The sequence below is a fragment of the Podarcis gaigeae genome (assembly GCF_964106915.1).
Source record: "Podarcis gaigeae genome assembly, chromosome: 13".
NCBI lineage: Eukaryota > Metazoa > Chordata > Lepidosauria > Squamata > Lacertidae > Podarcis > Podarcis gaigeae.
The window spans coordinates 34585441-34602540 of record NC_139689.1 but is presented as its reverse complement, the minus strand read 5'-3'; the positions used below and the strand labels follow the sequence as shown (position 1 = coordinate 34602540).

Sequence of the window (17100 nt, the reverse complement as noted above, 5' to 3'; positions counted from 1 at the left end):
TTCATTCCTCTTTATGCAGGTGTTTCATACTTATTTTCCTTCTCTGTACGATCCTCCGGTATTAATTAGCAGTACTGTTCATACAAACAGAAGTTTTGCCCCTTAGCTCAGGCTATCACTTCCTTTTGCTACCATAAACCATCCCATCCTAAACCAGCATTTAATCTGGATCAGGGAGAGTTTAGCCCTATAATCTATTCTTCTAACAAACACTTATTTAGCTACATAAGCATTAACTGGCACTCCATTCACTCACCCTAACCACGAGAGACAGAGGGACTCTGAACATGTGCAGGCTGCTTTTCCCTTCTCTGCGTGTAAACAATGGTATTCCTCACAAAACTACGATTTTAGGGCAGGACTTCCCGTTCAGAGCAAGTATCCAAGAGACACATTTGCGCCCCGACACCACCCCACTTGTTATATAAACATGGAATTAAGTTAAACCCATTGGGTGTACTTCTTAATAAAGGAAATTTTCCTGCGCCAGCTCTATTACAATGTAAGCTCCTAGCCGCTTTGAGTCTCGGTTTTGGGAGAAAGGCGGGGTAGTAGTAGTAGTAGTAACAGCAACAGCAACAACAACTGTATTCAGGTGGGCTTAGTCTGGGGTAGGTGTGTGTTTAGGATTGCAACCTAAATGTGTGCTTCAGCTTCAATGTGGCTTGTAGAATAGGATTTCCTAGTGGATTGTGCCCAGTATGTTACCATTCAGGGGGATACGTTAGGAAATTGGATTGATTTCCATTGATATAAATTGCGCTTATTTCCAACAAATCTGTTTACGATTGGCCGGCAATCTGCGCAACAGTAGAATATATCCGAGTGGGGGTGAAAATTGTAGGCAGAAGTTTTCCACCCAGTAAAAAAAAGTTCTCAATGTAGTTAGGCAGAAGTACTTAGTTTTAAGACAATTTGAACCCTGATGAGACCAGAATGCTTTAATTTCGGGAGTTTCGGATTACCTGTGGTCTATAGATATTGGGTATGTCGACAGACCTAAACGAAAGTGAAGGGAAACGAATGACACAATGTCCTTCTCACACTTACATGAGAAGTAAGATCCATTGGGGCTATTGGCGGTGACTCAGCAGAAGGTCGAAGCTGTGCGGTTTTTTACACGGTGTCTAAACGATGCAAGCAGAAGCTTAAACAGGTTATATTAACAGTAACTGAAGGGTTTCGCCACGCGTCGCACTACGGTCTTCTGTAACCGTGTCTTTTGAGGTTCAGTCGAGTTACAATAGAATTAGTCTAGAATGAGATTGTAAACTCTAGCTACGTACATTCGTTTTTCTACTTCTGCGCTAACAACACCCACATGTGGTACGGAGAACTCAAAGGCACTTTTAATTGTCTCGTGTGAAAACACAGGTCATATAGGAAGTAGACTTCTGGTGCAAGTAGCATCTGAATCGTGCTCTTGCACAGTTTCCCGAACAGTTCAACCAGATATCCGAACCAGTTCAACCAGATAATTTTCCAGCCGGATTCGTGACCTCTGTGTTAAACACTTCTCCTGGGCCTTCCAGGATAATTTTGGCAGGACTTTACCTGTTGGGTTGGGACTTTATTGCTAACATGGTTGCTGAGATCGCGTAAGAATGGCTCAGAGGAGGATTGAGTCTGGCGATCCACTATATCACTACCTGAGAGGGGCATCTAGTTTGACCACTGTTGGAAACAGGGAGCAGGGAAGGGCACCATTTTAGGTTAATGGAGGCAAACTTCAAATGCGGGACAGGAAGCATAGCAAAGTTCAAAGACCTGCTTTCCTATATGCTCAAGATTAAACTGGAAAAAAGCAAGACAAAGCAACAACAACCCTAGACTGCATTTGAAGAGTATTTGTTGCGAGAGAGAGAGAGAGAGTGTGTGTGTCTACTTATCTGTCTTCGGAGATATACAGTGCTCCTGAGAAATTATCACACGTAGCCTGAAATTAGGGCCTGGGGAAGGCAAATGCTCCCCGGCCTCTCTAAATGGCACTCTGGAGAGATGGCCCAGATGAACCTTTGCTCTGATCCAACCTTCCAAGGGATTCTCAGCACATGTGCTCCGAAGCAAAACCATTAGAGGATCAGAAAGGCTGCGGTCCTCTCTCCACTTACCTGCGAGTGTGCCCTCATTGTGTTGAGTGGAACTTCCTTTTCTAGTGAGCCTAGACTCCTCTTTGCCGCTTTCATGGAACTAAGTTCCATTTTAAAACTGTGCGGCTTCTTTCCTCCGAAGTCTGTTCCGAATCTGGATCTATGTATGCCCCTTGGGTGTTCTTCCAAAACAGGACAGAGCCTCGCTTGCATGCTGACATGGTAGGAGTTTCCCCAAAACATCTTAATTTGGAGTTCTGATTCTGTCGTGTGAATCGAGAGAAAGGGGAAAGTTTCTGCTGCTTTATAGCCCCCCCTAACCTGACTTGATTCCACCACCCCCACCTGCCCGTTCTGCTTTTCTAAGGCCCTGTAACGGATATTTATACTCAGCAAAAAGGCAACGAACTGTGCCAGAAAGTTTATGCCTTGGCATTTGGCAGCAGTTCCCGATTGAGAGGAAGAAGTCAGGAAGTTTGGAAGGGGAGAAACGCTGCAAGAAAACCACGTTTACCCTTCCACATTTTGTGTTGGGCAAATTGTGTGTTGTTTCGCTTATTACAGCTGGGTCCTGAGCGTATTACCTATAGAATGATGTTCTGGATGGTATGCAACTAAATTTTACTCAGTGTAGACCCATTGAATTGAATGAACATGACTAAGCGGGGTCCATTAATTTCAGTGGGTCTACTTGGAGCAAACTTTCGTTTCTGTCATGAGACTTGCTCCCAAATAATCATGCCAAGCCTTTAAAATCAGGAATGTGACCCCAGGTTTTAGAAACGAGTGATACTGAAATCCGTTGAGCTTACCTTTGGTGATATTGACTGTAAAATGTTTTTTGTTTTTCTTTTAATGCCGTCAAAACTTACTTAGGATCGCCGGGCCTACCAGCAGGCTTACCCGGAAGCGAATGACACTGAAATCAATGGGATTTATTTCCAAACCTACATGCTTAATATTGGGGTTGTAAATCTATGAATGGATATTGGCCGCAATTAACAATTCACTCCGGAACAGTCCAATTAGCTAGAGCAGGACTTTAAATAGATTGTGGATTGCGGCGCTGGTATTTGAATAACAACAGTAACGCGTTCGCACAGATTAATTCTAATAAATAAACATATCCCTGGTTGACATATAGCGCACGGCCCACAACCCAGTTCAGTCCGAGAAGCTGGATTTCGGCAACTGGGATCAACTCCTAGAACATAACCACATGTACACCAGTAGTTTCAGTGGGACTTGCTCGCAAGTGACTTCTGGAGAACGACACCCTTAAACTGACTTGGATAATAAGCACTTCGGCTGAAACTAGGTTTGTGATATTTATGCAAATTGGGGAAAACTCTTACACTCTTAGGTTTGCCGGCTGCCAAAACTTTAACTTCTAAAGGTAATTCCAAAGTAAGTGTAGCAGAGAATTGGAGATAAACCAAAATTCTACATGATTGCTGGGGGGGGGGGTGTTTGAAAAGGTGCTGCTGTGATCTACTCCAAGTTTACTTTTTTCCTCTCTCCAGTCTGTTGCTTTCTGTTTATGGATGCTTGCTTTTTTTCCCGGACCATCCCAAAGAAAGAAAGAAAAAGTTAAGATCCGTCTTACCTGGAGCCGAGTCCCACGTCTTTGCGAAGCGCAACATAAATGCATAAACGCATGTCTTTGCAAAATGAAAACAAAAACACCACGCACACCCATGCTGGGCCAACTGAGGGTTATGGCCCCCGTGCCCCCCCCTTCCACACACACATATGAAAGACAACGAATAGCAACTTTGGGCAGATTCAGTCTCTGGAATTCACGGTTCCCATCCTCACACCTAGCCAACCCCAATCTTCCTTGTTCTCTTTCTTTGGGGACCAGGTTCCTTCGTATTGAGGGATGTTAACTTATTTCTACAAATGTAATACAGCGTGAAAAGAGCAGTCTGTCTGTGTCTGTGTCTCTGTCTCTTCCCCGCCCCCTTTAAAAAGCAAGGCTTCCTGCTACAGATTATATGGAAGCAATACTTGAGAAATTTAAGTGCATTACACGTGTGTGTGTGTGTGTGTGTGTGTGTGTGTGTGTGTGTGTGTCCTTTCTGGGGTCACACCCCAACCACCACATCTCACGGTTTGTTAATCCGACTCTTCGCATAATAAAGTTTTAAATAAGGTCTGGGCGCTTGGTCACACATACACATCTAAGGCATACTAGAAAGTTTACTCTGATGCCTTCCTAAGCACCGTTGCCCAAATCATCCAGATATACACACCCAACTTTTTTTTTTAATGTTATTGGCAGATGGCAATCGGAAGTAAAGTATCCCTTTACTTTGAACTTTCGTTTATGTAGGATCGCGGCCCTCCGACAATTCCCATTGCTGTTAAAGGGATGAGTTGTTCCGCACACAACCGAGTTGAACCAGAGCAGCTGGTTGTTGAATACCAGCCGTCGATGACAACCAATAAGAGCGATATTGCATTAGACCATGGGCATCCTTATCCTAAGCTCATTTATTTGGGGGGGGGGGTTCTCCTCACTGATTTCAGTAAAAGGGTGGCTAACTTTATGGACAGATACAATGGGGTATGCGCAGGAGTGTGAACTTGGAAGTTCCATTGGAATCAATAACATTTATTTGCGAGTAGATAGCTTTAAAGTTTGTGTGCGCGCGCGTTTGTGTGCAAGATAACTATTGCCTAATGGAACTGATTGACCTGTCTTAGACACAAAATTAGAGTGATACTGCAGAGAACATCCACAATAGATATGACTTCCTTTGTTCCTTAAATTAAGTTCGTTAGTCACTCATAAGTTTATTCCATACATATTCCACACTATCACTCTCCCCAAGCTCCCGTGGATTTTCTTGACAGTTAAATGCCACCCATTTCCACTGAATTTACTCTTAAGCAAATGAGATGAATCCCCCACAACCTTCAGACCCATTGTCTTGCATCTAAGCTAGCCAATGTAGCAACCCTATTTCCAGCAATAATATACGGAAGTTGTTCGGTGATGGGATTATTTCGACTCTTATCTCAGGGTGGTATTCAAGTAAGTGTTTGCCCACACAAGACCCACTGAAACGAATGAGCATGACTAAGTTAGGTCCATTTATTTCAGTGCGTCTACTCTGAGCAAAACCTAGTTGAATACCACCCCCAGTTTCGGATCTAGGTTTTCTCTCTCCTCTAATTTCTCTCTGGTAATCTTAACCCTAAAGGGTGAACATCTTGGTTCCCAGACAGCTAATATTATTAAATGTCTGATTCTCAATTCTCTGGTTTTCCTTTATTGGGGTTCCTTTTTGTAACTCACACAGGTTTCTAACTTTACAAGGGATCTCTAACTGGTTTACTAACTGCTAAGATTATAAAATGCCGCTTGGAATTGTGTTTTTAAAGTTAGGTCTAGTTTCTGGTCCGGGAGTATTAGCTACATGTGTAAATTGTTTTGCTTCCCTCCAGAGAAGGAATTTTCTCACTCTCCCCTCCCTCCTTTCCTCCACTTACTTAAAAGTGGGTGGGGGGAGAGAGAAAAACTCTTTAAAAAAACTCCAAACGGTAGCATTCATAACCCTGGGTTAGCACAGGAAATGGAGAAAGGTAGATTTCTTCTTGTTTCTTTTCTTTTTTTCTTTTTTGCCCCATAAAGGTTACAAAAACATATTTGATTTTAAACAAAATAAAGTTTTCAAATGCAGGACTCTCCCCGGCCATCTCGCCCCCCTCCCCACCCTCAGAACTAAAGTTTCTTTCATAACCTGTAACAGGCTGTCCAAGTTTGTTTTCTGTGCCCTGGTCTTGGGGGTTCTGATGTGTGTGTTTTTTTAATAGAAATAAAAGTGTGTGCGATGTTCTTGAGTTGTAAATTAACAACAGCAAATGTTAGGAGTTGGAGGAATCCTGAGAGGCGTATTTGAGGCTACCACGAGGTAGACTCATAAAATATACCACCATTCGCCCTTTAAAACAGTTCGATCCACAACGTGGGATTCTCTGGCTTGACCCACGCCTCTCTAACTTAAGCACCTCTGCTTCTGAATAAAGAAAGAGAAATGAATGAAACTTTCTACTAAATAAATGCTCTTAGGAGGTCAGTGTTAAACAGACCCCTGTATACACGTTTTCTTGAAAGTAAGATTTCATTGAGTCTTCAAGGACACCCTCGCCTTGAACGAAGCTATCGCCTCTGTTCAAAACCTTTTCCACTGGAAATCCACTAGGGCTCACGATTCAGCTCCCAGCCCCTCCAAAGTAGCCCTTGGCTAACCAATCAGACTACTCAGTAGGATTTGGGTGTTGGCTTTAGGATTACAGCCTAAACTCACTCACTTGAAAGCCACATCCATTGTAATCAGAGGGGCTTAACTTGATATCAAATGCTGTTGGCCAAAGTGTTCGTTTCAATTAAAGTCATTTGGGCTTAATCCTGTATCCGATTTCAAAAGAGCTGCCCTTCTAAGGCTTTTAGAAGTCATCTTGCTCAGCGTCTGCGGTACTGAAATAGCTTTAAAGTTGATGAAACTATTTGTGGGACCCACTCTAGAAGCCTGAAGATGGACCTCTCGAACCAAAAGTTTTCCAAAGCTGGATAGCAGTCAATGAGTCTATTCTGTTCGAAGACTGTTGACCTACTGGCAAAGTTCCTGTGCAGGGGGACCAGCTTTGCCCCACATATTAGGTCCTTAAACTAGAGATAGAGAGAGAGAGAGGAGACAGGTGAGGGGGCCCTGCTTATCTGGGTAGGGTGTCTTACCGCCCTAGCTCTCCCTCTGGTGCTGCCTGTGGAAGCTTGCAATCTTTTTTAAAAAGAAAAGGCTACTTGCTATTTGTCATTCCTCTCACTTCCCCCCGAAAGCTATAGGGATCCAAGCCTACCCCCTGAAACACTTTTCCCGGTGAAATAGGACTCACACAAAATTTGGACCCCAGAGATTTTATCATTCATCCAGAAGATAAAATTGTGAGAGGGAAACACTTCGTTTTAAAAGAGTTACGTCTGCTGCACATTAAATAAATTTACTGGATTTTTCTCTCTCTCCAAAAGGAATTGTTTTCAGCATGCAAAACATCAAACCGAAGGTTAGCGTGTGAACGTGCGATTTGGCAATAAATTTCCATAAGAAATGTTCTTTGGACTCCCCCCCCCCCCCACTAGTCGAAAGCAATGAAGATGTTTTTGAGCAGTCCACTGCAGTCTACTTTAATAATAAAAATAATAATGGAAGAAGCCCGTTTAGCTGGTTGGCTATAGACGTTCCATTTATTTTGTAGATATATCACAGGTCTTTAAAGCCATTTAAGCAATTAATGGAACAGAATCTCGTTTTATCTTTGAAATCTACTACCTGAGCTAACGGTATTTGTCTAACGTACTCCATCCAGTCCACAAACCAGAACATATCCGTACTACGACCCCAAACCCAAGCATTTGGAGCTATAAAGTCCCATTGATATAACTCCAGGTACTCCAGTTTAAATGGGTTGATGACTGGGAAGTTTGGAGGTCTATCTGGTGACCGCTATCTCATAGCTGTAATCTTGTTGAAGTCCCTGTTGTGTTATTAGTAAATTGCCCTTTAGGAATATTGAGGGTTGGGGGAAACTCTTTCCCTTTTGCTTAACTGTTTTCCGAGCATGCATGCATCTCCGTTTGGTATTTAATTTTCAACAAAAATAATAATATTTAAGGAAATAATATCCCCAAACCAGGCAAAATAATTGCCTCCCTCCGATATATCCAAATGGACCTGGTATTTAGCCTCCCGCAAGAGAACGCGAGGAGTTGACCTGCATGGCAGTGCATATTTTTTTAAAAGGAGAAGAAATGAAAATTAATGCATCCCTGGATAAAACTTCAGTGGATGAGAAGGCAAATGACTTTTGCAGGTCTTCTTGTGTGGTTTACTTCGCTGGGGAATCCCTCAAAGCCCTGGGTTCTACTTCAGGGTAACTCTCCTGAAGTCATTTTGGTATGAATTTATATACTCAAGAAAATTATATACTCGGCTGCTGACATGCCTCATAATTATTTATAGGAGGTGCCTGAGGATTTTCCAATAATATATTTATTACAGGTAAAACATGGACAATTTATCTTGCAAAACACCGAACAGGTGTTTCCTTTCAATTAATGTTCAGTAAATTTCATCGCTATTTAATTTTTTAACCCCTTCCCCAAGAACAGCTAAAAAATGTCTGTTTATCCATTGCTTGTCTAAACCGCCCCGTCAGTCAACAAGCCGGCCTTTCCCTTTCCACAATGCCTTTAAATCATCTCTCTTACATTTTTCTTTCGCTCTAAAATCTAGAGAGCGGCCCCAAAACAGAATGATTAAAAAACAACAACCCAGTAATTTCTGGAATACCATAAAACAGAACGCATGCTTGATTTCCAGTTGTAATTATACTGGGGGCCTTTTTCATCCCGAAAGGGGGTGGGCGTCTCTAAGTCTTGAATACATATATATGAAATTAGGAAAATTAAACAAGAGGTTGATTTAAGGAATTATTTTTGTGTTGTGATTCCCCCCCCCCCCCCAATATTGCTCTAGAGATTCAAAGTAATGACACCAAGCAGTGATGCAGTGTTACAGGAAAAGCCTATAGTTCTAGGTAAAAGCAAACTGAATTCGGATCTCATTGAAGGCCATAATAATTCTGCAAGTGACCACACAACTTACCCCAAATGCCACCACGATTCATTTTACATACTATGGCTGCCAAATCGTGAGAGCATGATCCAGACAACGTTAAACACATTTGAAGGCTCCCCCAGTTTCAGTGGGAGTGTGAGGCACTCCCACTGAAGTTTAACTCTCCGACTGAAACCAATAGTCCAAAAAACGTTTTAAGTTTGACTTGGGGTGCTTAAGGCTGCAGACTCTCTTGGAGGTAAATCCCATGGAACTTGCTACTACTTACTGCTGAATAAACACGCATAGCATCCGGCTGTAACATTTCTTTCTTTCTTTCCTCCCAGAGGAAAGAGAATCTCGAGGTAGATGTGATGCAGGCAGTGATCTAGATATTGGTTTCAGGTGTTTTTTGAAACCTTCAAGCGCAAAAGAACTTTAGTCTGTCTAATCCTCTATCTATGCCCCTGAATGCATGTGCACCAAGTCAACTATCTTTTCTGTTTCCTTTTTGACTCCCTGCCTCTATCACAACACTAAACATATTTTACTCTGAAGTAGGTTTCATTGGTCCCAAAGGAACTTACTTCCAAATAAGTATTATTTATATTGCATTCTCTTTCTCGTTCTCTGGCTTCTTTTAATTATTTTTAAAAACCTGTACCAGTCTTTCTGTCTTGTCTTTCCTTCAATCTCTTCCTATTCATTTTTGTCTCTCGATACGATCCTTCCTCCATCTCAGATCTGATCTGCTACCTACCAACACAGCACCTTGGTGTGCAACACACATACACACATCATCTCCATCCTTTTGAGAATATTACTTGAGGAAAATGACAGCCTTCTTTTGGACGTGACGTTGTTGCTGATCTTGGGCTAATTTTCTTCATGGCCCAGCATTATTCTCTGTAAGGATGAGTGGTTCTCTCAAGGAGAGCAACCGCTTAATCGAAGCCCTTCTGTCCTCGCAGAATGTACCTTTCGCCTGCACCAGTACTGAACAATTATTCCGTGCTGCATTTTGGACCAAGGGTGTTGGACAACCCTTGGTGTGAGAACTCAGGGTCTTTTTCACCCTCTCTGTCTCTCTCTAGTGCCGGAAAGGTTGTGGGACTGTGTCCAGTTAAAACCTCTGTCGAACACTTCCTGCTCTGCTAGAAGGAAAACTGAACCCACCGCGTTGCAAAAGACGAATTTACGATAGGGCATTGTGTGAGATCCTTGACAGAGACAGACAGCTCGATCTGCAAGACTGTTAAGCCGAAGCTCGTTGGGATATTTTAGTAATTTTAGGCCTATTGGGCACGCCCTACGGCTCTAAATCTACTTACTTGGAAGTAAATCCCACTGAGATAAGTGGACATAAACTCTCACATGAATATACTTAGGGTCTGGGTTGTCAGCCTACACGCCACAGCGGTTGGCTTGGACATAACTGCTCCGGAGCAAATACGCTGTGAGATGTTGTAGTGGGATCATTGATTGAAACATACAAGGCTTCTGCTTAACTGGATTGGATCTGGAGCATCAAAAAGGTTGAGAAGGAAGAGGGGATGGAGGGAGACGTGCGCTGATATGTTCAAGACACCCCTTGGGCTCCCCCCCTAAACACCCTCCTTTTCCACAGGCAGTAAATTCAAGGCTATAAAAATCAGAGAAAGCTAATGTAAGTTTTATTCAACTATTTAACCGTCTCAAGTCTAACGCCTTCTGTAAGGAAACAAAGAGGATCAGTACCGGATTGGACATTTTACAAGGGTAGTAAAATTAAAGTGCGTGTATATGGCGGGGAGGGAAGGGAGAGAGAGAGAGAGAGAGAGAGAGAGAGAGGAGTGTGTTGATTTCAGCGATGCAACTCAGCCTCTCCCCCCCCCCTCCGTTGCTTTCAAAACAAACCGGGCTATTGCAGTAGAGACCCTATAGATCATCGATCTGTTTATCTGAATCTTGAAATGCACTCATATAGATGAACAAAACATTTAAACCTATATGTGTGTCTATATACATGCATACCACATATATGGAGAGAGAGAGAAAGAGAGAGAGATATCTGTCTATACACATATGCATATGTGGCGAGACTTGGTTTTTTTTTAATTATAAGCTTATCATATGCTTTGGGCTTCACTTACAGGAGACAGATTTCACTCAGGCATGCACATTGCATATGCAGATGCACACCCGTGTATACCCCCCCACACACATTGAGGCATACATAATACACACACGGCAGTGTTTAATATATAATGCACACAGACATTACTCTATACACACCCTTGACAGTTACGTTTAACCAGGGAAAGGCAGGCAACAAGATCAGGAAGTCATCCGATACAAAAAAAAAAAAGAGAGAGAGAGTCTACTGATATTTTACTTCCAATCCACAATCCACCCATAACGATCATCGCCATCTCCCGTACATACATCTCAAAGCCCTCCATTGTAACCCTCGCGAAAGGTATCACCTCCCTCTTTTAGAAAACTTTAGAGGAAAGCCAGCGCAATTTATATTGCCCTCCCTCAGCTGAACAACACGGGTACCTCGAAGGAGAATGAGCAGAGTCTAGAATTACACAGTTTATAGATGTGGAGGGGGGGTGGAGGACGCGCGGGGGGGGGGCGGTGCACGGAAAGAGAGAATTTCCCCCAGAAGAGTGTTAGTGAAGGCAAAGAGAGGGCAAAACACAGCATTTTTCTTTCATGTTTCAGAAGGGGATTTGAGAGAGAGAGAGAGAGAGAGAGAGAGAGAGAGAGAGGAGGGGGGAATCTATTAACCCCCACCCCACGCCACCTCCTCCCCTCCCCACCCGCGTTTGCACTGTACGTTTCGCGCTTTCTGAACTCCCGACGTTTTGCAACATTGCATCAACATAACACAATCCATCCTTGATATGGAATGCAGAGGGCGGTTTGACAGCCCAGCGCAACCCCCTCCGCTAGGATTGATTTACGCCTGCCCTGACGCTTTATCAGCCTGACGAAAAAAGTTTGACCAATCATTTTGCTGGAAGCTCCCAACCCGGCAGTCCCGACTGTACTTTTTCTTGGCTAGGAAGTTGATGCTGGAGGAGAAAAGGGGGTTAAAGGCAGAGTGTCGCCTGTGGTTTCTTTCTTTTTTCTTTCCCCCCCTTCTTTTTTTAATTTTTTTAAATGCTTCCCCTCTATATACCCTAATACTTATAGAGCCTGCTTAACTACAGATCTACTCCTCTTTCTCTCTTTTTTTTATTATTGCTTGCTTGCTTTTTCCCCTTCACTGAACCGTGGGGCTCGTATGATGTCCAAGAATGTCCATTTCTGGAACTCTTAGCAATTATTATGTCGACTCCATTATAAGTCATGACAGCGAAGACTCTCCCGCCGCCAAATTCTCTTCCGGGCAGTATTCAAACTCCAGACAAACTAGCCACAGTGAACACCTCGAGTTCCCCTCTTGTAGTTTCCAGCCCAAATCCTCCGTTTTCAGCGCTTCCTGGACGCCACTGACGCCACACACGGCTGCTACCCTTCCTTCGGTCTACCATCCTTACATCCAGCATCAAAACGTCCCTACCTCCGAGAGCAGGTATCTACGGAGCTGGCTGGACCCCGTGCCCCGAGCAGAGAGCATAGCAGCCGGGCAGGGACCAGTTAAAACAGAGCCGCTGCTGGGACACCCCGGGGAGATCCGTAAACAGGGGACACAGGAGTACCATTTAGAAACTTCTGCTGGAAGGGAAGGGATCGCTTCCAATCAAAGGCCCAGCTTCGAGGACAATAAAGTTTGCGAAGGAAGCGAGGACAAAAGCAGGCCAGATCAAAGTAAGTTATAAAAAGTGAGGAAGTGAACAGCATAAAAACCTAAGAGGGGGTGTCATAAAACGGCACAATGGGCGAGGGAAGCTTAAAAAAAATATATAACCAGGTCTTAAAAGAGAAATCTCTCCCTTCCCCCAGCCCTACTACGCCACCCCCCCCCAAAAAAAATCCCACTAGCGCTGTTCTAGCATTGGAGGGGGTGGGGGTGGCAAAGATTTATCTGCTGCTTATTGCGATATGTATTTATTTTTAAGTCAATGGAATATCAGGCAAAAGGGGGAAATGAGATTCGATTTTCCTTTCCCAGTGGTTTGAAGAAGGGCAAGTCACAATGTTTGTCTTGGCTATATAGGAAAATGAGCAGCGGGGGAAAGTGAACCGGGAAAGATCGGCGTGTGTGTGTGTCTGTCTCTGCGGTTTTTATCCATCTAAGTTATACTCAAAGCAGGGCCATGAAAATGAATGGACGCCCGTCATTCATGTCCATTATTTCCAATGGGTCTACTCTGAGTAGGACTATCGTGGATCTTTGGATGGGGGAGGGGGGAGAGACCTGGGAAAAGATATTTGTTTTGTTTTTAAAGGGGGCCGAAAGAAGTTCACGTGGAGGAGTGAGGAGGGGGCTTTGTTACTCTGTGCCCTTGTTTACCTTGAAAGACCCCCGGTTCCCTCCGCCGCGCTTTCTTCTGTCACTCTCTCTCTTCCTGATTGTTGATTGTTGTTTGTTTATGAAATGCACCCGACATGCGTATGAATATTTCAGAGCCCAAAGCCGCCGCCCTCTCCGCCCCCCCCTCAACAAAACAGTAAAATGGGGAACGAGCTTAATTGGGTCTTTTATTTCCTAAAGGGGAACAGACTGGCAAACTCTTAAACTTAATCGTGTGCTTCATTTTGCAACCTGGTGGTGGGTGGTGGCTATTATCTCCCTTTCCTGCTCCACCACCCCACCCCTACGCGGAAAAATATATATATATAGCGAAAAGAGTTTGGCGAGGGATGGAGGTACAATAAAATATAATAGGAATCATCTTTGCCTCTTACGTATTCTTCAAGGTAAAGAAAGAGGATGCTCTGAAGGCTGTCTCCACCGCCTTTCCCCCTGTGTGAGACGTTTCAAACAGCCGAAGAGCTCGATTCAGTATTTTGGTTGGTGGGGAAAGTATGACTTAGATGGTTTAAAATCTCAGCGCAAGTCATTCATCCGAGGCGATGGCTCTCTGGGATTCTTGCGGGGGCCGGGGGGGGGGTGGAATGCAATTTATCGATTTGTCACTATCTTTTCTCAACTGATTTTTATTTTTATTTTTTTAATGCTTTATTATTATTATTATTATTATTATTATTATTTTAAAAATGTAAGTTCCCAGTCCGGCGGAGTTGGTGGGTGAAACAGCGAGAATTTTGAAGGGGCATTTGGCTATTGGGGCAGTTCTGTACGTCTTCGTCGCATTTCACTCAGCCTTGCACAGTGGGAGGGGGGCGAATAAGGGAGTTTTTTGTGTACTGTGTTTTTTGGGACGCTGGCAGGATATCTGGATCAGCGGCTGAAGAGAACGGTAGAGAAGAAGTAGAAGGGTGCTTAAAAAAAAAAAGCTTATGTGCCCCCCTTTACCCTCCTCCCCACCCCCATCTTTCTCCCCAGCCCCGGGACTGAAGATAGATAAAAATCTTACCCAAGAACCCTGCTCGATTCCAGAGGCCCAGGCTGCCCAAGGGCGTCCTGTGCAATCTAGCTTAGAAGGTATGTTTGGTCTGATATGGAGAGAATGCTATAAAAAGAAGAAGAAGATGGAGGGAAGGAAGAAGGAGGAAAAGTCCGTGGCAGAAGCAGAAGTTAATGTCTGACACTTGCCATGCCCTTCTTTCCCATTCGGAAAGCATTGCGCTTTTGAGAATCCACACTCTTCGAGAAGGTCTAATTTGTGTATATATAAATGTGTGCCATTTTGGGTTGTGTGTGGGATGGTGGGAGAGTAGCGTGCCAAGCGAACATTTCTCTTTTCTTTTCTTTTTTGTTTGTTTCCTGTTTGGGGAATAGTGTGAAATGAAAGATAAACTTGTTTTCCTGTGGCAGACGTCATGTTTCCTTGAAATGCCAAGAAATCACGCACATGCATACACACACACACACCACTAAAAGGAGGGCCATTGGTGGAGATTTCATCCAAATGCCATTAAAAGATAGGTAGCTGTATTAATTATTAACAGCATGCCTCTTTAATATTTAATTCTGCCTATTAGAGCCAGTCACTTCTGTTGTGGAATCGGCTGCTCGGATTTGTAAGACGGGGGGAGCTAAACCTGGTTTAAAAAACAACTCCGAATGCATTTCATTTTGTAACTTGCAAGGAAATGGCATCGGTGCACCTCCTGCACCACTTAAAACGATCCCTAAGTAAGACAGAAGTTTGGCTTTGGACTATAAAACTCCCCGTTTGATTATCAACAAGAGTTTCAGTACTGACCAGCCGGCGCAGCTCAAATGTATTCTAGGTTTCTTTTGTCAAATATTCCGTCACAACGAGGTTTCTTTAATCTTGAATAGACCTATTACAATATAAATATATTCTCGCTCTCTCTCTGCGTGGGTGTGGGTGTGCGTTCCTATCTCCTTACGCAGAAAGAGGGATCCTAACCCTCATGAAGTTGTTTCCTGAATTACTGTTCGGGCTAAATAAATAAATAACCCCCCCAAACACTGGGAGCCATGCACAGTCCGCTGGGCAGGTCCTAGTATGTGTCTTGCGCAGGATAGCTTCCTGGTGAATTGTGGCCTGTCTTCATTGTCACCCTGTGCTTCTCCAGAGTCTTTTGCGGTGCTTAGGAGGACCGTGATGTAAACACCTCTTTCCGGACAACACATGCAGGCAACAACAAGCAATTGGTTTACCCGCTGGCAGGGGTAGCTAGGGTGTCACAGGTCTTCTTTTTTTAAAAGTAAATTATAAAAAAGCAGAAGAGGAGGGGGGAGTGCTAAATTATGCATAGTTTTATATGAATCAATTTGTATATATGACACTTCGCTAGGAAGGCAATCTGCGCGCCACGATCCTCCAAAGATGCGCAGGAAATAAAGAGTACTGTAGAATACTATGACATCTTCTCATAGTGTTCATCTGACAATAGACCCTTCCTTCCTTCCTTCCTTCCATCCATAATCTCCCATCTATCTATATATAGAGAAACAGATGGAAACTCTGTGTGTGTGTAAATATATTTCATCCTTCCTTCCTTTCCATTCAACCAATAGCTGCATCATTTGCTATAGTCTCTTAACCACCTTCCAGTGTCAGAAAAAGGCTCCATTAACTTTCCCTTTTTAGCATCAGTTTCTGCCCCAGACATATATCCAACCTTGCACATAAATGTTCAAATATTAGGAGGCATTCTTTCTACAACTGTTCGCTTGTTGCTTTTCAAAGGTGGCTTTCATTTATAACCTGTAATGTACTTGAGGGGTGCCCCTCTTACGTGGGTGCTCATCTTCTCCCAGTTCAAAAGTTGACCAAGAGTCCCTTCTTCTGAGGAAGCGGTGTGTGTGTGTGTGGGTTGTGTGTCTCTGTGGATTCCTGTGGCGCTTGTCTGACGGGGCCTCCTCGCTGTCTTTCTCTTCCAGGTAACCCTGCAGCCAACTGGTTGCACGCTCGCTCTTCCCGGAAGAAACGATGCCCCTACACCAAGTACCAGACCTTGGAACTGGAGAAGGAGTTTCTGTTCAATATGTACCTCACCAGGGACCGTAGACACGAAGTGGCCAGGCTCCTCAACCTGAGCGAGAGACAAGTCAAAATCTGGTTTCAGAACCGAAGGATGAAGATGAAGAAAATGAACAAGGAGCAAGGGAAAGAATGATGCTTCCCTTCTCCCTTTCCACACCCCTCCCTCTTCTCACCCCCAATTTTGGCCCCGTCTCGAAACTTATATGCTGTATATTTATGGGCACTGACTTCCCAGCGGTGCTTCAGATAGCAACGAAACCACGCCAAACCCGAACAGACCACCGTGGTTTGCATGCAAAGGGTGCCCATAAGAGGAATGCACCTGTTTTCATCCCGTTGAGTCTTTCTCACTGTTAAAGATTATTGACGAGGTAACGCCAGTTTGGGGCACATGTTTGTTTGTTTGTTTCCCCTTTGGGTGCATGTGTTCCTTCTACCGAGATAACTGAGAGGGTCCCATCTATGCACATAAGTCGTTCTTTCGGATAGTCCTTATAGAGCCCCTCAGCTGGTCCCTCCAATGAAAATAAGCATCTACATCTGACAAGTGCTCTGTCCCGAACACAAGGTACCTTCCAACCTGGGGTTCCTCTGGGCAAACTGCTTAGAAATGAACGGAGGAGTTCCACGGCAACAGTGGAGAGTCCTGGGACCGGGGGAATTTTGCCTCTCAATACCTTCCCCCATCTTATATTCCTTTTCCTATGGAGAGGAGATGGCCACATCGCTCTCCACGGAGCAAAAAGCGAATCCGATAAGGAATATCAAATGAAGGGAACCAGTTAAACTCATCAACTTTTCGAGGACTTCGCCTCCATTTCTTGAGGGTCAGAAGAAGTCCCATTGCGCAGGGAACCCGCACCCCCC

The 17100-nt window shown here is 44.0% G+C and overlaps 1 protein-coding gene across 4 annotated transcripts in view; it reads left to right on the top strand.

Moving 5' to 3' along the window:
* HOXB9 (homeobox B9) overlaps nucleotides 1-16613 on the top strand; it is a 37845-nt gene extending 21232 nt beyond the window's left edge. The window contains exons 1-3 of one of the 4 annotated variants that reach the window (XM_083709841.1): nucleotides 11573-12514; nucleotides 14157-14255; nucleotides 16131-16613. In XM_083709841.1, coding sequence (XP_083565967.1) covers nucleotides 12001-12514; nucleotides 14157-14255; nucleotides 16131-16366 — 849 coding nt within the window. In that variant the 5' untranslated portion in view covers nucleotides 11573-12000 and the 3' untranslated portion in view covers nucleotides 16367-16613. Of the gene's footprint in view, nucleotides 1-11567; nucleotides 12515-14156; nucleotides 14256-16130 lie in introns of those variants that run through there. The other 3 variants (XM_083709840.1, XM_083709843.1, XM_083709842.1) reach the window with 3 other exon arrangements.
* Nucleotides 16614-17100: the final 487 nt, after the last annotated feature.